This window comes from Genypterus blacodes, unplaced genomic scaffold (assembly GCF_046128005.1).
Source record: "Genypterus blacodes isolate CSIRO-AG114 ecotype Tasmania unplaced genomic scaffold, CSIRO-AGI_Gbla_v1 ptg000438l_1, whole genome shotgun sequence".
Taxonomy (NCBI): Eukaryota; Metazoa; Chordata; class Actinopteri; order Ophidiiformes; family Ophidiidae; genus Genypterus; species Genypterus blacodes.
In genome coordinates, this window is record NW_027467208.1 from 2,650,001 (window position 1) to 2,671,105 (window position 21,105).

The window sequence follows — 21,105 nt, forward strand, 5'->3', positions numbered from 1 at the left end:
TCCAGTGGGATTTAAAACACGATGATAAGCTACTTTACATGTCGAATAGTGTAAATTTAATACAGTTACGTGCTGAATGTTTGAATAATTTCCTATTTTATTTTTGAAATGGCAAGAATGCTGTCATAAGTTAGAGCACTGAGGTTTTGAGTAATCTAAACCTAAAATAAGGCTTTGTGAGACCAATTTCATAAGTTCAATTAGTATTGCTGAATTTGTTGCTGTTGTTGTTTAAGTAAAAACACAATGAATTCAAGATATCAGAAAGCACAGAACTCAAAAAGGACAGACTTCAAAATCACAGATTTATAAATAAATAAATAAATAAATAAATGAATGAATGAATGAATGAATGAATGAATGAATGAATGAATGAATAAATGAATAAATGAATAAATGAATAAATAAATCCCCTAATATCTCTCCGGCTACATGGATCAGACCACAGATTTTTAATATAAATGTATTCTTTATATTTTATGACTGTTTAGGAAACATGAAACATAAGTATTTCAGTGGAAAAAAAAGAAGCGTGCGTCTGATTAACTCCATTTCCCACAATGCATCTGAAACGTCATAATCTCGCGACCCGCATGAGTTTCAGCGCCGCGCAGCAAACTGGGCGAAAACTTTGCTTGTATAGCGACGATGTAAGAACATAGTTTACACTTTTATGGAAGTCTAAACCTTAAGAATCGAGTTAAACACAACTGGGACCCTAAACGCGACATTTGCGGTGATTGTAACGCGTGTGAGAGGCGTTAGCGCGGATCCGGATTTCACGCGTCGCACACTGACCTTCTTCTGAAAATGGAGACTTCCTCTGCGGAAATATCAGCCAAGTTCCTGTTGAACGCGTCTCTGCTGTACAAAGACAGATGCCCGGAGTTGTCACGGTTCCTCCTGTAAGGAACTCTCTTTACAACTCTCTTCTCCAGCCATTTTACTTTTAGTCGCTGAGCAGTGTTGTTGTAATTGCAAGGTGTGGACACTAGATGGTGCAGCTCGACCAATGTTTGCAGCTTCCATGTTTCTTTCCTTTCCTTTACTATGCGGAATAGATTATATCACTGCGTAATTTACATTTTGTAGTCCATTATTGTTTTGTGGTCTTCACAGAGCGAAGTTTAATTATTTCTGTAGTATATATAATTTATTTTCTTCTTTACAATCTTCTTTTCATGCCTGCTTGCCTCAGGTTGTGTTTAATCCTCGGTTGCTAGTGTTGTAATCGACAGCCTGTGACAGTGAGTGAACCTCTAGAGGAGTCTGGTTGTTTTCTAATGTCTTGTTGTGTTAGTGGTGATTAAAGCAGATTTTTCTCAAATAAACTGTACCCAGTGTCTCACCCAGATTGACTGTGCGTGGATGTTAAAAGAACCCGCACAGAAAACTGAGACAACTGTCTTTGTCTAATTAGCCTCCCATTGTTAAATGTTTAATCTCCAGTAGAATGAAGTGCAGTGGTAATTAATGCTAATTCATCATTTGCTTCATTCTTCACAGTTCAGTTCTTCTGTGTTGCTGCTTTAGCTGAAATAGGAATTGATGAGATTGTATTCCGCTGAAGTGTCTCACAGTGGTGATTTGCTTGTTAATTTGTGGAAAATGAAAGCCCAATACAAATTCAGGAAGATCCTCCTAAGCCCGTGTGTGTTTGCATGGGAGAGAGGCTCATATGTGCTCTTGGATGTTCTTTATTATGGTATATCTTCGCAAACCTCTAACAGTGTGGCGTCTGCATGTGGCTGGTGTTTGACTTGGCTCCTCGCCACATCCCCATATCCTCTGGTTTGTTTTCCCTCTCACCTGCGCCAGGAAATTTGTGGGAGAATCATGAATGGAAACAAAAACAGAGGTTTTCATAGCAAACCCCCCCCCCAGTTATGGTGGTTTTCTGAATGTAGGAGAGCCCACTGCCCACTTACGTTGATCTGTTCTGCAGATTCCTGGGCTGTGGTGAGCCGTGATTATGTGGAATGTTTTGATTTCGTGTCACGGCGACCAGCTGTCCAGCAGGCCAAAGAGGGATTTAAACATGGGGGTTACTGGCCACGAACCCTGGCAACCTGCCCGCTGGACTGCAGGGTCTTCTAGCTTCAATTCATCCAAATAACAGCTGATTTCATAGCCTAGCAGTGAAGACACATTCATCAGCCGCTGCCAGAAGTCCACTCCAAGCCGCACGCGCTAATTGACTTTATGACTGCATGAAGTAGATCCACTGCCAAAATGATCACACACAAAGGAAAGTGCAGATCTCACACACACACGCTCTTTCAATAAATCTTGGGGGGGGGGAAATGTTTTTGTCAGCATGCAGCCACATTCCTGCACATATGACCAACGACACAGCGTCTCAGTGATGTTTTCAGTCCTAATGAACCACAACTGTCTCCCTGTGGTCCACTGGGAGTTTCCAGCGTCTTGGCGTTCTTCTGTTATGGTTTTGGCCATGCGTCACTGGAGTGTTTGCTCCGTGGGTGCGTGTCGTCGTTACTCATGCACACTACTACACATATTCGCCCCAAAGATCGTGTTTCTGCCTCCTGCCACTGTCTTCGCCTTCTGTTTGGGTGACGATGACCGTTTGTGTGGGCGGTGGATCAGGGTCACACCATGCAGGAGGTCCGTTTGCCAATGCTCGGGGTTGTTGAGACATATTTCGAGCCGATAAGGAGTAATTGTTGGTCTGGAGGACGAATTCAAGCCGGCCTTGATTTAAAAGCAGCGTTTTCATAAATACTCCTCTCCTCCAGCAGCATTAGCAGTTGAAGTGGATGAAAAGTTATTACATTAACTCTTTCAAGGCTTCCAAGACCCCACGTGGCTGCATCTGTGTGTGTGTGTGTGTGTGTGTGTGTGTGTGTGTGTGTGTGTGTGTGTGTGTGTGTGTGTTTGGTGTATATTTGTCCTTATGTGTGCGGTGATGTCAGCTTATTGTCTCGTGCCGTCAGACCAGCGAAGCTCCTTTTCCTGTAAGCTCTTTATCAGAGCCGTGTGTCCCGGATCTTCAGCCTGATTCTGCTGACTGACTGGTACAACATGTCCGTGAGCTGATGTTACACTGCAGCAATAAAAGCTGTTATTCATGAGCTGCAGAGTAAACACAGATTTCTTGGCAGGCAGCCTAACAACGGACTTTCAGAATTTCCTGAAGTGATGAAAAGTGATGTAAGCACAGCCCGGAGGTGCGTTCACTGACCCGCCTCACCCAGCACACATGCTGCATTCACTGACACCTTCTCCTATTATATTCTGTTTTCTTTGTCCATAATTGAACACCGACACTCGCACAGAGAAGCGTAACAGATTCTCTCTTCTAAGAAAGTGTACATGTGTCGGGGTCTTTACTTCATGAGCTGCAGTCTATTAACCTTTTATCGATCGACTAATCGGTTAATGATCCGACCCTCTGAGTTATTAGCGTTGGCGGCAGCGTCTCAGGGGTAAACGGGCCAGGGCGGCGCTCAAACCCGGGACTCTCTGATGGCAGCAATAAAATCCCCCATGATGCTTTTCATTCGGTGCACTTTGCCTCAGCCAGCACTTCTGTTTTTAATTATATTGTTATAGATAATATCCCCCCCATACACACACACACACACACCCACCCTCCCCTCCACCGCCACCGCCACCGCCATCGCTCATCTTCAAGGGCTCGGTGGCGATAGCAGCTCCCCCAGTTGTCAGCAGTCTGTGCACGGGGGCTCCTGGTATCTGGGCTGTTTATCACCACAGCTAAGTGTGCACTTAAAAGGAGATGCATGACAAGTATGTTAATAAGATTAGTGCGGCGGGGGAGATGTTTGTGGTGCGGCGACTTTTAGGGGGTTTGGCTCATCGGGGAGGGGGCTGCCGGGAAAACAAAATTCCACATGATCTTCATTTCTAGTCGGCCCTTCTGTGGTCGACTCGGGGCTTCTGCTCCAAAAGCAGATTTCTGAAGGATTAGTTTGTTTGTGCGATGAAAAAGGGGGGGCTAGGTCAACCGGGTTCGGTCGGTCTGTTGCTGCCGTTTGTACTGACACGGCCAAAGATGAAGCAAAGACCCTTCAAAGGAGTTTAACCAGCTCTGAGGCTCTGAGTCACAGTCCACCGTGTCGGCCTCACGCAGATCCTCCATTTTAATTTCCAGCGTTTTCAGACAGGGCATCTGTAATGATTCCAGCCAGTGATTCTCAATTCCGGTTGCGGCGGCGGCGGCAGCAGTGGGGGGGATTAATGCAGAGTGACAGTGACTCAGAGTGAGCGGGAGGAGAGATGAAAGGTGTTTAAGAAGTCACACACACACACAGACAAGAGCATCAAGCGTCATCCTGTGCTATCAGGTGATGACTGAGAAAGCAAGCAGAGAGAGAGAGAGACAGACGGAAAGACAGAGAGAGAGACAGACGGAAAGACAGAGAGAGAGACAGACGGAAAGACAGAGAGAGAGACAGACAGACAGCCGACAGCATTCTCTGTAACCCCCCCAGTAGTCTCTGTAACCTGTAGCCTGTAGCCTGTCCTCGTCCCTTTCACCCCACACGTGCAGTTAGACAGGAACTTTCCCTTCATCACCCTAAGCCCGGGGCTAATTTTAGTGAGCTCAGTTTGAATTGTTCGCCCAGAGCATCCCACTGTCAGCGCTCCAGAATTAGACGCCACCTCATCTGGACACAGTGTGAGTGCTGAGGTGAGGCCGGAGCGTCGCCTGATTGTTCTCCAGCTGTTTTCCACTTCACATTTCATCAAACCCTGTAACTGTTGTGGATTTGTTGTGTAGCTCTGCAGACACGCTCTTCTTAATGAGTGAGGTGGAGCTGTCACACACAGATCAGGCTTTCATTGAGTTCTGTTCTTATTCTCAACTCATCTCGTATGATCTTCAATTTGAAACGACTGACTGGTTCTTTTTTCCCCCGCAGGCAGCAGCCCGTGTTCGATGAAGGTGAGCTGACAGACTGTTGTGTCCTTTGTCGTCCCTTTCTGTTGTCATGTCTGGACGGTGTAAAGCCGAGTGTGGGCACAGAGGCTGACACAGCTCTCTATAAACCTACCTGCAGCTAAAAGCTCTGAGGCAGCCAGCGGTCTGCAGCAAAGCCTGCTGGGAGCTGCGGTGACAATTACACACACACACACAAACACACACATAAAGATGAATCCGAGGCCAATGCTGGTTTGCTTCTGGACAAGGACCTTTGTCACATGTGTCTCCACCTCTGTGCATCTCCATATCCCCTGTCTGTGTCTCCACTCTGCTATGAAACTAAGCAAAGCAAGCAAAGAGAGAAAATGCAGAGAAATGCCAAAAAGTTGTGTAGTAATGAAAAATATATGAGGTTCTGTCTCTGCTAAGCATATAGAAGGAAGTAATATTGTAAAGTTGAGCACAAACAAAGCACATAAATCTGTAGGTGCCTGTGAAAATGACATTCCCAATATAAAAGGAATATTTGAGTATTAACTCTCTGTTGTGCTGAAAGAGGATGTTTTCAATTTCTCCTCAGGGTTGAAGCGAGTGGAAACCTCCAGCCTGTCCCTGAGCCCCTCCACGTGTCCCTACTGTCATCAGTGGCTGCAGGCCGACAATCACCGCTTCCGCTTGCGGCCGAAGCGGCGGCCGGCGGCTCGGATCCAGAGCGTCCTGCACAGACGGGCCAGGGGCAAACGGCTGAGCCTGATGCAGAGGAAGCTGCTGCAACGCTTCCAAATGTCCTCCTCAGTACTGGTGAGAGACACAGAGCTACACACACACACACACACACACACACACACACACACACCCCTGGACCTGCTCGTTACACTGCAATGCAGCATCATTGTCCTCTCAGAGCAAAATCAGTGTTATTGAGTTGACATTTAGCTGAGGCCTGTGGTCGACCTGCAGGGAGCGACTGACAGCACAGCCTTATTACACCACTGACCCCTGCTCATGCCCATATTTAAGAGGCGTCTCCAGAGGATAGAAGATATTGGCTCAATTTTGGAGTAGAAAAGAAAGGGAGGGAGGAGGAGGAGGAGGAGAAGAGGAAGAGAAGCCAGGGAGCTTTGGGTTCATTGCAGCGCTGCACTTGTCCACTCGTCGCTGTGGCCTCATTAGGATAAACGCACTAATGTCTCTCCCTCCCTCTCTGTCTCTCTCTCCACTCCTGACCCTCTTCCCCCGAACCATTTGACCTCGAGGGCAAAGGGGAAGGCGGCGATGGAGCTCAGGGGGGAAGAAGTGTAAGAGCGGAGTGAGAGAGAGAGAGAACGTCTGTCATGATTCAGGAAGGATTGCAGCTAAAGCCATTTTCTTGTTATTCTATCTTATCTCTTTAAACCGGCGCTTTGTTCCAGCATGAATTCACTTACCTTACAAGAAATAATGAGCAAAATAAAAGTGGAGCAGATAACAGCTTTGTGTGAAGCTGGAGCTGCTTAATGTGGCTTTAAAACTAAAACAAGAAGAAGAACGGCGCTCTTAAAGTTCACAGGCAGCTGCAGCAACATTGATTCTGTGGAAGTTGAAACAATCTGATAGAGCAGAGTCCAGTATCCCACCGCCTCATAAACAAGTCTGTGTATGGCGTTAACCCTATGTGTACGCCTGTAAACATGTGTGTGACTCGTGTAACTGGTATCACATACATCACACTGAGTCACACACAGATTATGTATGCGTGTGTGAGTGAAAAGTAGCCTTGTTGTGACCGTGCACGCCTGCTCTCCCTCATTTGTCAACAGCGTTTGGGTCAGTGAGGGAGAATGTGGACGCTGGTCCATCACATGTTCCCCCCCCCCCCCCCCCTGTAAACTGAACCCCCCCAAAAAACACACCCGAGGTATTTTTACCATCGGTTTTCCAGGTCACTCTTCTGCCTGTCGTGTCCAGGATGGAGGTTGGCTGAAGTGGGAGGGGGTGACGGAGAGGTGAGACCCTCGAAATGCACGATGGCAGCAGATAACGAGGGAGGGAGGGGCACACACACACACTCACGATCACCGCAGCACAACAACAAAGAAGAAAGCATCAAGAGTTTGCCTTTCATTATAACCCCCCCCCCCCCCCGTATGTTACACCCCTAACCGTGTGTGTGTGTGTGTGTGTGTGTGTGTGTGTGTGTGTGTGTGTGTGTGTGTGTGTGTGTACACATCACAGTCAAGGACATGAGGCTTGTTTTCCTCTGTTCAGGCGGTGATGCTCGCCGCTGTGTATTTTTAGAAGCGGCATCCGACCGCCGAGTCGAAAATTCGCCAGAGCTCCATAATCCACTCACAGTAACAGAGAGACGCCGCTCAGACCTTTATTGCTTTATGTCTTAACGAGTGCTGAGACTGTGTACACACACACACACACACATGCACACACACACTGTGTAATGTGCCGGCGCTCTGCTTACTGTCAGTCACGTGACGCCAACGTGCCTCAAAAACAACCCTGTGTGTGTGTGTGTGTGTGTGTGTGTGTGTGTGTGTGTGTGTGTGTGTGTGTGTGTGTGTGTGTGTGTGTGTGTGTGTGTGTGTGTGTGTGTGTGTGTGTGTGTGTGTGTGTGTGTGTGTGTGTGTGTGTGGAGGCGTTTGTAGTAGATCAGCCACGAGCAGACAAACATCAAACATCCGCTTAGCGTGTGTGTGTGTGTGTGTGTGTGTGTGTGTCGTCTTTTCCGTGGGCCAGTCATGTTGTTCCACGATGAGCAGTGTTTGTGTTTGTCGACATGCACGCGTCACACACACACACACACACACACACACACACACACACACACACACACACACAGGAAGCGTTCAGATTCAGACATAACACATTCACCTGGAAATGTTGTCTTACAGAGCTGAAAAGATGACAAAAGTTTGCGGACACAACTTTATCGCAATTTGCGATAAATATAGATTTGTCTCTGATGTAGGAACTTTACATAAGTTCATGCATCATACTGACGCATGTGACCAGGCGTGTACATACTAACATACGTGTATTTTTACTCGGGGGTGTCAGATTCCTCCCTGGCAGTCAGATGCATGTACACTATCTGTTTGCATGGAGCAGAACCTCTTTAACATGGACACTCATTGTAGCATGCAGACCCCATCAGAGACCCTACATGGAGCGAGGGATGGTGCCTTCCTCTCCTTTGTTCCTCTCCTCCCTCCTTGCAGTGAGACCGATGTCTCCCGGCGGAGTCGTTCGTCACGTTAACACACACACACACACACACACACACACACACACACACACACACACACACACACACACACACACACACACACACACACACACACACACACACTGTTCTCCCTTCTTTCCCTCAGTTTCCGCCGGCCGTCTAAGTCGAGCCGTGGCGTCGTTTGTCTCACTTACCGGGGGAGAGTCGGCGTGGCGTTAGTGTCTTCGCCCCGTGTTCAGTGTTCAGTGTGCAGGCAGGCGTGTGTTTGGATGTCGTTCTGTGTTTGGAGCAGAAGCTGACAGAAGGTGACATCACTGCGGGCAAACAGAAGCGGGCTGATAAATATTTCACTTTTCCCCAGAGAGCCATTTCCTTCCTCAAGTACGAGTCCATCCTCCCTAAAGTCATTTATCTCTCCACTTCTCCTTGACCTCACTGACCGCCCATCATCTCGTCCTCTGCTGTTCTCCCTCTCACTCAGCCCCCCTCCATTATTTTACCTCAAGTCATCTCATCTGACCTCCTCCTCTCCACCACATCCCTCTGTCTCGCTCTATACGGGGGTAATGTGAACGGGAGCGTGCGTCAGAAGGCATGACGGGAAACAGGAGACGCCGATGTCTGGCCTTGGCTTCTCTTCGCTCTCTCTCTCTCGCTCTCTCTGTAGATTTCGCCGCCCTCGGGGTTGAGAAGCGAGTGACAGGACGGCTAAGAGGCAACGTGCCGGGAAGAAGAGAGGCATGGAGGGAATGTGTTTGAAAAGTGACAGTGGCGTGAGGCCTTGAGTTGGCAGAAAACACTCGCCAGTGCCTCACGTGTGGAGGGATCTGTGTGTTGTGGTATTATTTTAAGCACACACACAGACATATAGAGGAGCAGCAGTGCGGGGGGGGGGGGGGGGTCTGGCAAGGTTTGAGGGCCTCAATCAGAAATAGGAAGTGAGACACAGACTCCAAAACAACTCACAAGTGTTTCCGTGGGCCTAAACCCTAAACCCTAACACATCCTCTGTGTGAGGGGGAGAAAAGCCGGACCAGTCATCCTCCACATTTCCCGGATTGCGCTCGTACGCAGGCTGAACTCGCTGCTCCACGACATCACCGGCATCCGTCACCACTCAATTAAGAGTCCCAACTGGTATTACTTTAGAACCCGGCGATCCCCCCTGTAAGCTGTGACCCTAAGCTGGCACAGGGCGGCGACTCCATCGGCACCCAAACACATCACTGGCGTTCCTCCCATAATGAGCAGGGACAACATGTGAGTGCAGCCCTTCACTCTCATGTTCCCTGCTTAGAATGATCATTTAAGACTCATTGATTTAGGATTAAGGACAGATTTACTGGTTTATAAATGTCCTTTGTGTCCCCTTAGCATATGATGTCACCGCTTAATGTGCCCGGCTGGCACATCTGTAAAAGTAGCGAGTAAAGTCGATTCATGCGGCGCTTTATACAGATAAAGGTCGCAAAGTGCCTCGCTGTCCACATAAACGACCGCCCAGAGACGCTTTGAGAACCAATGCTGCTGGGGTTATTCGCAAAATACTGTTACCTTGGTTACCACCTATGAACAAAGACAGAGAGAGGAAAAACAAAAGTATATCTGTCTTTAATGCGAGCGTGTAACAGCTCAGCATTCTGGGTATTTCCCCGGGTGTGACTTATGTGGTCGCCTGTCCTGCACCATCAGACACAGAGGGAGGGAAGTTTACACCGCTTGCCTCTTATTGATCTGAAATCTGCTCTTCAGCTTTGGCTTTTTATCGTATTGATCCCTGCTGTTAATGTGAGGACACACACACACACACACACACACACACACACACACACACACACACACACATACACATACACACATACACACACAGACACAGACACACACAGACACACACACACACACACACGGTAAAGCTCAGAGTTAGTAGAGATATAGATTTTAGGCCCATGTTGTGCTTCATTCTCTCTCTCTCTCTCTCTCTCTCTCTCTCTCTCTCTCTCTCTCTCTTCCTCCCTTCCTCCGCTTGTCCTCTCCTCGCTGGTGCCAAGCGCTGCCAAGGTCGCGTTCATCATCCCGAGCTGACCTCCAGCAGCAGACAGAAAGGGAGAAACGGGCCGTATTTATGGAACAATGGCTATTAATAGAAGGCAAAGTGTCCATCTGCAGGATTGATTTACGTGCGTGTGTGTGTGCGAGTGAGTGTGTCGAACTCTCTGATTTCAACAGCTAACATGCAACAGCCAGGACAGGGGAGATGTTTGCTGTGCCTGGTTCTGCTGAAGAGTGGAGTTTATGAGGCAGGAGCTCAATGAGAAGCAGAAGGCCAGGCGAGAGGAAACAAAAGCATTATTATGGACTTGATGATGGAGATGATTTAAGGCGCTGATCGAGGCAAACGCTTCAATACAGCAAAGGCCCGGCTGTGGGATGCACATCTGGAGCCAAAGTGCTGACTAGTTGATAGATGAGCGTTCCACCTCAGCTGTTTCAATACACACTCAGTTTAGAGGGAAGATGACGTCGCTAATGTATTTGTTTGTGCATGTATAGAATGTCAGACAGTGATATCATCAATCCGTGTTGTTGTGAAGACGCTCCGCCTCTGCACGTCCGTCTGCCTGCCAGCCAATGCCAACAAGCTAAGATGCAGGAAATCAAAGCCGGCTCACGTGCGTCCATATGCTGCATTTATCGCGCACATACACACCTACACACCCTTACCAGCACCTGCTACAGTGTCCTGTGTGAGAGTGGGGCCACTAGTGGTCAGTGAGGGAGGTAGAAGTTGTAAACATCCATCTGCAGCCCGTCTGTCTCTGCTCGTGTTGTGCTTCTTTCTTGGCAGAGGATTCGCTGTGTGTTCTTTAAGCTCAAAACAAAATCTGGCCTCGCCTAATTGCCCCCACAAACACACACACACACACACACACTCCTGACCACTCAGACACGGAGGTTGTTCACTCCATTTATGACCGAGGAACAAATGGGATTTCGTTTGTCTACTTGGCACGAGCGTGTTTGATTTAGATAAGCTGACACCTCGATGAGCTACAGGAGGAAATGAAGGGATTTACCCAAAGCTTATGGCTCCAAAACAAACACACAGGATCTAAAGTATGATAACACTGGGAAATAACACTTAACGATATTTGGAAATGATATTAAATAATGTATCCAAGTCAGAACTCCCTTTCTGTAACTATATGCTGAAGAGGAAGAGCTCCATTTGTTTCATTTAGCTCACAGGATAATATTGACGTTCGTGCTGGGCTGAATTTGTCGCATCATTGTTGCGGTGGTTGTTTATAGTCGTGTGTGTGTGTGTGTGTGTGTGTGTGTGTGTGTGTGTGTGTGTGTGTGTGTGTGTGTGTGTGTGTGTGTGTGTGTGTGTGTGTGTGTGTGTGTGTGTGTGTGTGTGTGTGTGTGGTATGTTTGGGTTCGACTGAAGTGCTGGCCCGTCCCACAGAGGTCAGCACCATTGGTCAGTCCCCTGCTAAGCCACGCCCCTCCACTGTGCCACAGTGGGCGGGTCAGTTGCCGGGCCCGGTCTGCATAAAGCTGAACATGCAGACGTATGTAGTAAACACAACACAGGACGCCTCACACACACACACACACAGAGAGAGAGAGAGAGAGAGAAGAGAGAGAGAGAGGACCTGCATTGGAAACCCAACTCTCCCAGCAGACACCTGTCAGAATCTAACATGGCTACATTCGTGTCGGTGAGTTTTCCATCTCCTCTCAGCAGCTCGGCTCAGGCTCGCTGACCTTTACACCGTCGGGGCTGTTCTGACCGGTTTGGCTGTTGTGCAAGTTTGCTAGAAAGTTTAGGCTGAACGCTGAAGAAGACTTGAGATGGAGCTGGAGCTTGTTCGTCCCACACACACACAGGCAAACTTTCCATATCTGCTGCATTTCTATCTTCATCCAGTTACATTAATGAGTTTGTTAAGTTGTTTGTTGATGCATTGGTAAAGTCCTATCGGCTGCATTTGTGATTCAGCAAGTTGTTATTGATTGTTGATTGATTTCTCTGGTGCAGCCTGCATGCACACAGTAGGTTGAGCTGGTCAGTCTGTGGTTGCGTGCAGTTTGTGGTGGGACAGCAGACGAGCAGACGAGGCCTCATGTATGGACTCTACACCTGGCTTTTGCTTGTGTGTGTGTTTGTTTTTGTATTTGTGGTGTGAGGCAGAAGGCTAAACTGGAACTGTCAGAGTGTGGAAAGTTGGAGAACGTCCCACAGACCTGCACAGTTAATCTTTACCCCACCAGGTCGCCAAAACTGCACGGCGACACCTCTGCCCTGCCCTCTCATTGGCTACAGGCAACTCTTCCTCTCTTGTTTGACTGATCCGGTTATTTCCCCACATCGGTGCAAACATTTAAAGGTAAACCAATCTGGTGGCTGCTCGTCGGGGCCCAATGGGAAGCGTCTCAGCTGTTGCGTGAGTCGTCCCCAACTAGTTCCTGGGCTGTTTGAAGGCAGGAGACCTACATGACTTATGTAAGACTTTGGGGCCCGAATGCGTCTCCCAGGTCTCATTCCAGACGACCCTGCTCAGACTTGGCTTCATCAAGTTCTTGATGACAGCCAACGCCTAAACTTTTGTTTATGGCTTCAGAACAAGTACAGACTGTGTGTTGTTGTTATTACAAGACAGAATTTACACCCTTTCTATTGCGCTGCTAGACGTCTACAGGGATGCTTTGCGATGTTTCACAACAAAATCTCATCACGTCGAAGAGCAGTACAGAGGCAGGATATGCAATATTAACGAGCGCGTTCCCTTCATCTCCTTGTCCCAGATGGCCACCTGCCACACATGCAATAAGACATCCAGAATCAAAGGAGCCAACAGGGAGTTCATCGCCGCCCTGTCCAAGACCCACGGCACGCCAGGGAGCGCCGGCAAACACAGGACGCCTCAGGCCACCAGCAGATCCACCACGGCCACCCCCAAGTCTGCCGGCAAAGACAAGACACCTGTTAACACACCGAGGTATGTCACTGTGTGTGTGTGTGTGTGTGTGTGTGTGTGTGAGCTCGATGATGTTAATATGTCCTTGGCTAAGAATCGTCATCTACTGAATTAGTTATGCGTCACAGATATCTGACAGATCATCTAGGACGTGCCAGTATTCAAATGATTATGTTTCTATTTATACGTGACAGATTATTTCCCTGGTGAGAGCACACTTTCTTTCTTTCTCTCTCTCCCCGTCCTCCTCCTCGCCTCTCTCCTTCCTTCCTCTCCAGGTCCACCTCCACTAACACTCCAGGATCTGCGGCATCGACGTCCAAGCCGAAACATTCGATCGTCCAGCGTCTCAGCAAGATACTCATGCGCGAGGACAGCCAGGGCAGGAAGAAGGGCGGCTTGAAGGACTTCCTGTCTTCGCTTTGAGTATCGGCCAAATGCAGCTTTTGTTTATGTGTACCCTCTTTTAAACAAGGGTTTGGACCCAGGTTGTTAACTGTTTACCACAGAGGCTGATGGGGAATTTAAGAGGTTAACTTTGGTTTCCAAGCCGACGTGGGAAAGGGTTACAGTTTGCCCACCAACATAACTATTGCTGGTCTGTTTGGAATGGCACTCCTGGAATTCGACTGTCACAACCGGGAGTGCAGGGCTGCTTAGTTTAACTGCGACTGCATCTTCTGCTGAGCCAGCTGGAGCAGATTGCGTTTTAAAATCCAATTTAACACGGTACTCGTTAACTCCTAAAATGGGGTTTGCTACTCAAAATGGAGTTTCTCAGTGTCTGATCGATGCCACAAACATCACAGGAAGCACCGTTTGCCTCTGTGGTGGAATGGCCCGACGAGCTGAGTTACAACCAAACCGTCACAATATCCTGCTCCACTGCCAGAATTGTAGATTTTGTTTTTTTTCTAAATTTACTATCCACATTCTTGTAATAAATAGAACGCCTTGTTATCCTTGCTACTTGATGAAACTTTTGTATTTTAATTTATTTCTTACTTTTCTGGCCTCCATTGAGGAGCTGTGTGTGTGTAAATCTGTGTGTGATGCCACTGGCCAAACGGGACTCATTTGTAAATGCTTGTAAATGTGCAGCGTACAATGTGTCCAACCACTTTGGTGTATTTTCGGAAGTGTATACAGACATCAAGACATCCTGATAGATGATGTGTGACTTAATGGTTGTTTACATTTAATAGGCAAATCTGCCTAGAAACTGAACAGAAAGACTTAATGACGAGACTTCTTTTATTGTTTTCATTGGCCATTTATGTTTTGGAAGGTCTGCCATTCTGTTAAAGAGCAGGAATGTGAATGCATATGCATTTAGTGCTGCCTGGTCAGCCCTATTTAAGATGTTCCATTAGCAGTTCTATGTATACTGTGATTGTTAAAATCCTGAAATACCTCACATTTGTATTCCGCCTCCACCGTGATTCTCTTAAATAAAACATTTACAGGCTGTGAATCTGTGCTGAATGTTTTTCTTCATGAGATTAGCTCAAATGTGGTTTTGATCAGTTGTGATAAATTATTAATATTATTTACTTCATTATCCTGCCCTTCTGGCATTTTAACAATTTATGCGTGAAAAATAGAAAACTTTAAAGAAACTATGCGTCGTTTCATTCACGTGTTTTGTATAATTAGCCGTTTTATTCGTCACTTTTCATTTTATAGTACAGAAAGTCAAATCTATAGAGTCACGTATTACCTCCTATGTCCTGTGGATGGCGCTGAACTTGAAATGTGCACTGACTGCACCCTGTCCGGAAGTATTGGAACGCGAGAGAATTTTCATAAACAGACTTCCGGTATTGGCATTCGGATTTCAGAATAAGGGTTTTTCAAACCGCTTAAGGTGAAATTAAATTATATAAACCAATGCTATGAACTGGTAATGAAGTTTCGATATGTATGTTGTTAACCTATGTTTGATTAAATCGCTTTTTCTACTTACCGTACTTTGCGCCACAGCTGCTAAAGCTGTCTGGATAAAGTTAGATTCAATGCACGTTTATTGTCGACAAAGCTGAACATAGGATAGGGAGTCAGAATGTGAGCTGGAGTTGGAAATATTGAACATACTTCAATACATATTTGCCTTACGGGCTGGCTAAAGTTCGTATTCATACATTTGATCTAAATTTGTTCAAAATGTTTTAGTATTCTTATATTTACCATAATTCTGCTTTATTTTGAAGGCTCCTCGACGGAAGCGGTGTAGCTGCTGTAGAACCCAGAAGCAAAAACATGCTTGTGGCTGCGTTTACAGCAAAATAACGAACAAAATAGCTTTCTTAGTCAAATTTATACGTGAATGCGTTTCCCCGAGGGCACCTTGGGTCCATACCGGAGTCATGTCCGACAAAAAGCGGAAAAGAGAGAAGGAGGAGAGACGAGAGCACAAGAGACACAAGGTCTCCAAACAGGATCTGGATAAACTCCAAACACAATCGAAAAAACTCAGCCAAGAGGTTCAGAAACTGAAACATGTCGAGACATTGTGAGTTATAACAACAATTCTCTTTTAAACATGACAGCCTGTGCATAAACCGATAACGATTACGATAACGCTGTGCAGCAAATCATCGGCACATAACTAAAAAGAAGTGATAAAACTCATACTCGGTGCTGCAAACTATGATTCCAAATATTCTAAAGAACATTTTCATATTTTATCGTCACCAATAATCCATGTTTCCTTTAGTTTCACATCCTGTGCCAAGAAGTCGTGTTGAAAATGACTCAACAGTGTCCCCTACGGGTGTTATACCACTTTATACGGTGGAAAATTCTAATTTCATCGCGTCTACAATTGTAGCTTGCTGATAGTTTGTATTTTTAGTGATAAGATCCAATGTGATGTAGCTTTAGGACGATTTGTGTCCCATTCTGTTTAAGTTTATAATAGTTATATCGGCCATATCGTTCCCCTTTGCTACATATATGAGATGTAAACATGACTTGTGTCACCCAAAATGTATATTTTCTTCAATCTGAGTGTCTTTCCTTCCCGCAGCTATGAGAAACCTCCACCAGGATACATAAAGGTAAGATTAGGAGGAAGACTAATGCATGTGATGCCCATGCCATAAGTGTTTGTTAGTGGTGACTGTTGATTGCCGTTACAGGAACACGAAGACAAACCGGAAGATTGTATTCCCGCTGAACCGGGAAACGAAGATGCCAGGCAGTTCCTGGCTCACGCACCCACCAGGGGGCTGTGGATGCCTCTGGGGAAGGAGGTGAAGGTGATGCAGTGTGAGTACCAACACAACACACACCCGTCTGCTCAGGGTTGCATGCAGAGTAGGTGGATGTAAAGAACTTTATTAAACTTTAAAACACATCCTTTAGTGCCTTTTCAGGTCAGAAAGTTCTCCTAAGTTTCTTGACAAACATACGTACATGCTGTGTGGTCGCTCACTGTTGTTTTGTTCTCAGAGGCTTAAACTTCCTGCATCTTAAACTGGATTTTCCACAAATTCTTAAAATCCTTCCCACACCTACAGAGAGGGAAGGGAGTCAGAGCTCCACTCCAGCCACACACACACACACACACACACACACACACACACACAAGAAACCCCTTTGTGCATATGTGTTTATGTCATTTAATAAGGACAGAGCTTTACAGAAACCTGCACAGTGCTTTAAAGCGTTTGAATCCCCTTCTATTGACTGATTTAATGTGAATAGAATGTGACGTTAAATGGGTCTGGGAAAGTCTTAAACATACATTGACACACATTAGTTAATAAGTGGGAGCAGCAGTAATCTTCAGAGCACAAAACTTAAACTCTCAGGTGGGAGTTGATCAATGACAGAGCTTCACACTGAACACTTTGTTGATCAACATGAGAGGTTAGAGATCAATAGTAAAGCTGTGGAGATCATCGCCAATTCCTTCGGTGGACAAAGACCTCTATTGTGTCCAGTGTCCATTCATTCCACTCTTCCCACTCATTTTCATGCTGCCAGGGACCAGGGGAAACACACACACCCACACACACACAGGGCCGGCACACAAGTAGGAAGAAGGCAGGTGAGTGGTCCACTTTGCTAAACGCATAACATGTGTGTGTTTGTTTGTGTTCCCTGTGCTGCAGGCTGGAGATGCAAGCGTTACGGTCACCGGACAGGAGACAAGGAGTGTCCCTTCTTCATCAAAGGCAACCAGAAGCTGGAGCAGTTCAGAGTGGTGAGGTTCAGAGAGACGAGCGATGTCATCACGTTGCGAGCAGTTTCCGTCTCACCGGGTCAGGATCTGTGCTCGCATCCCCGCTGAGGCCACACGTGGGCTGCAGGCGTCGACGAGCAGCTCGCCTGTAATGGAACAAAAGCCTCCCCGCAGCAGCAGAAGCCCCCCACACACACACACACACACACACACACACACGCCCCCCTGCAGAGATTACCATAAATGCAACCGTGTCATATTTTCATAGCCTGGTTTTGTCACTACTGTGTTTGTAAAAAGAACAAAAAAATGCCAACGCAGCCAAAAACAAAGCGGCGCAATTTTTGGAACGTGTTGAGCCGGAATCATTTCCTTAAGCTTAGCAATATTATTATAGGAATGCTGTTTGTCTCCTTTGTTAACCCTTCAGTGCTTGTCACTGCATGAACGAGGGAGCCAATCTGTTTCGCATTCTGTAAACATCTGATCGCTCGTCGATAACAGGATCGGGGAGGTGTGTGTTTGTTGTTTTACACCCCTTGGGAGAAACTAGCAGCAGCTCCCAATGCATTTCAGCACATTTGGGTCATATTTCAGCCCGAGCAGCCCGGGTGTGAACGGATTTGTGGTAACTGTGCAACAATATTACATTTGGAAATAGTTTTATTTTGCTGCATATTGGATCGACGTTCCGGGTGAAGGAATGTTATTGAAGGTGTTTTACTGCTCTCACACATCTTAGGGGGTCAAATTTGATCAAATTGCTGTTGACGATGTTTGTCCTCTGCTCTTTTAGGCCCATGAAGATCCGATGTACGACCTCATCCGGGAGGACAAGAGGAACGAAAAGGAAATGAGGTTCGTTCAGTTCTTTGTTTGTTTGTTTGTTTGTTTGTTGAAACACTTTGTTGGGATTTTCCCGAATCCGGAACGTGGCAGAGGGTGAAAGTGTGGCTGAGTGGAGATGAAGCAGCGTCTGCACTCTGAGGCACCTGACCTGGAAATTCCTCTCATGGCCGCTGCTTCCCTGCATCGCTTTGGAGCAAATTGTGTTTGACACCAGGATGTCTGAGTTGGAGGTTTGCTCATGAATCCCCTCGCTGTGTGTGTGTTTGTGTGTGTGTGTGTGTGTGTGAGCTTCTGCCACATTAGCTTTGGTATCTCCTTCCGTCCTACCTCTTCCAGACATCTCATATGCTGCAAAGAAGGACGACCTTTGACCCCAAATAGAGTTTCTGCACCTCAGCATTGAGCGCATGTTCAGACATTGCCGGTTTCTTGTGATACCTTTTGGGCTTTTGTCTACATGATCCCTGTGTGTTTGCTGTAGTAGATCAGTGTTGCGCGGCTCTAGCAAACCCCTCGCTGCCTGCTACACCTCACCCGTCCACCTGGAGGCAGTGATGAGCCTGTGTGCAGGTTTACTGACTGGAGAGATGTAACTAAGGCTGACTTTGTCTTGCTCAAGAACACTTCAGCTGCTTTCCATCACCGCTTCACTTCATCTCACTTCTACCTGTTTATAATCCCTCCTCCTCTCTTGTTCCAGGATCCAGCAGCTGCAGCAGCTGCTCCAGGACACCACCTCCTCCTCCTCCAACTCAGACAGTTCCTCCTCTTCCTCCTCCTCATCTGACCGCCACCGAAAGAAGGGCAAAAAGCGGAAGGAAAAAAAGAAGAAAGAGAAGAAGAAGAAAAAAGGGAAGCGAAAGCACAAGTCCTCCAAAAGCGGCGACGGCTCAGAGTCTGACTGAGCGTTTGGAGCTGGCTGTGTGTGTGTGTGTGTGTGTGTGTACACACATGCAGCACAACCAGACTGTGACTGGTAGAGGAGCAGGAGTACTTACAGAGTACACAGCAGAACAGTGTGTAAAGCAAGAAGTACGTCTGAGGTGGAGACTCTTAAATCACACATCTGCTTACTGGACTGGTCACGTGACCGGGGCCAGAACTCTGCGTTGCATCCTGTGTGCATGGAGGAGCTGCTAAAGCAAGTGTGTTAACGTGCACTTGCGTGTGTGTGTGTGTATGCGAGCGAGAAGGCATCAGCTGCATGTTATTGAATCAAGAGGCAACACGAGAGGAGTTGAGACTTTAAACTTCAGATGGCATGTCAGCAAACATAGTGTGTCATTAAGAGATCTGAGTTTCCACCACACTCTTCATCGCTGCTGCTCTGCTGGCATCATACACTTTGATTGTAGACTTGGGTGAAACATGGAGATGTGTGTGTGTGTGTGTGTGTGTGTGTGTGTCCAAATTAAAGATGGAAAACAGATAGAATTTGTTTTCCAGCACAAACCCAGAATGTTTGAATGCTCCTGTCTGTACAGAGCGTAGATGTGTGGAACGGTCTGAGGTTGGAATATGCTTATTAGAAAAACCCCCGAGGATGAAGAGGAAAGAATGTGTGTGTGTGTGATGCTTCAGTCAGAGAGTAAGAACGCTGCTCTTCTCTCCATGTTTACCTCAACTCAAGGTCGCCGAGTAAAGAGGTTTGTCACTTTTAACGCTCCTGACGTTCCCTAAACGCAACACCTCTGCAGGAACATGGCGTCCTGCAGAGGTGTTGCTTTTATCTCATCACACACACACACACACACACACACACACACACACACACACACACACACACACACACACACACACACACACACACACACACACACACACACACACACACACACACACACACACACACACACACACACACCAACCCATTACAGCACAGTCCTGTAGTGGTGACCTTAAAATAAAGGAAATAACAGTTTCTTCCATTCCCAAAACCTTCAAAGCACAAAGGTGAAGAACTCATCAAACTGCTCCCAGCAAACTCTACGTGTGATGTAATGAAGCTAATTGTCAGCGGTGCAATACCCACTCTACCCTGTACCTTAAAGCAAACAAACACACTGATATTGAAGCTCTCTGATGGTGCGTATCTCCTTCCTTCCCTGTGGACATGGAAAGAGAAACACTCCCTCCTCCTAATGTCCCTGATAGAGGAGCAATTAAAGAGACCTACAGGGAACAAGCAAGACTTAGATTTCCATTTAGATTCCATTGCACAAACTGTAGGAAGCGAGTGAGTGAATGTGTGTGTGAATGTGTGAGAGAGAGAGACATAATGATTCCATCAAGCAGTGACAGTTTCAGGTTGGTGAATATGAGCTTCCTCTCCTCCTCTCCTCCTCGTCTGCTTGCCTTGGCGACTCTGTCCATCCGTGTTCCGGGGCCTCTTAGAGATAAATCAGCTTCCTTGAATCGCTCTGTCCTCTTCTTCTCCTTCTCCTTCCTCCTCCTCCTCTTCTTCTTTTTCTCAGAACAGCACAATGAATCTCTCAGATGAGATTCTCTCAGGGTGGCGGGGGTTTGGCCGGTGGAGACGCTCTTATTGAAACACTCTGTCTTCCTGGACGAGGGACAGGTCGCACCAGGTCCTCATCCTGGGCTGGACTTTGTGAGGAAGAAACCGCCGCTTCATGATGAAATCTTCACCGCTGAATGACGCTCACGTGTTGCAGAAGAAGAGAAGATAAAGCCTCCTCCAGATGAGCTGATGGGGTCGAAGGGTTGATTACGAAACAGGACGTGTCTAAAGCCGCGGGGGGAGAGTTGCGCAACCAGGTAAAAGGCAACAAATGTTGGTTTCAAGCCCAAACAAAATGGATGACATCATTAGTGATCTGATTACTCCCTGTGTGTCTATGGTCTCTCTCCAAGATTATGTAGCAGGAAGGAAGAAAGGAAGGAAAAGGCTCCTGCGTTAATCCTCCTCCTCCTGCTGCTCCTGCTCAGCGGC

At 47.0% G+C, this 21,105-nt stretch overlaps 2 protein-coding genes across 2 annotated transcripts; both read left to right on the top strand.

The window, feature by feature from the left end:
- Positions 1-587: 587 nt before the first annotated feature.
- Positions 588-14,588, top strand: rmp24 (ribonuclease MRP subunit p24). Its single transcript, XM_076139642.1, has 5 exons — positions 588-905; positions 4,911-4,933; positions 5,493-5,713; positions 12,942-13,135; positions 13,393-14,588. Exons 1-5 carry the CDS (start codon positions 811-813, stop codon positions 13,538-13,540), a joined length of 681 nt encoding a protein of 226 aa, XP_075995757.1. The 5' UTR covers positions 588-810; the 3' UTR covers positions 13,541-14,588.
- A 751-nt stretch (positions 14,589-15,339) lies between these two features.
- Positions 15,340-19,098, top strand: rp9 (RP9 pre-mRNA splicing factor). Its single transcript, XM_076139656.1, has 6 exons — positions 15,340-15,626; positions 16,143-16,173; positions 16,255-16,384; positions 17,233-17,324; positions 18,100-18,161; positions 18,853-19,098. The coding sequence occupies exons 1-6, from the start codon at positions 15,481-15,483 to the stop codon at positions 19,055-19,057; spliced, it is 666 nt and encodes a 221-aa protein (XP_075995771.1). The 5' UTR covers positions 15,340-15,480; the 3' UTR covers positions 19,058-19,098.
- The last annotated feature ends 2,007 nt before the right edge of the window (positions 19,099-21,105 follow it).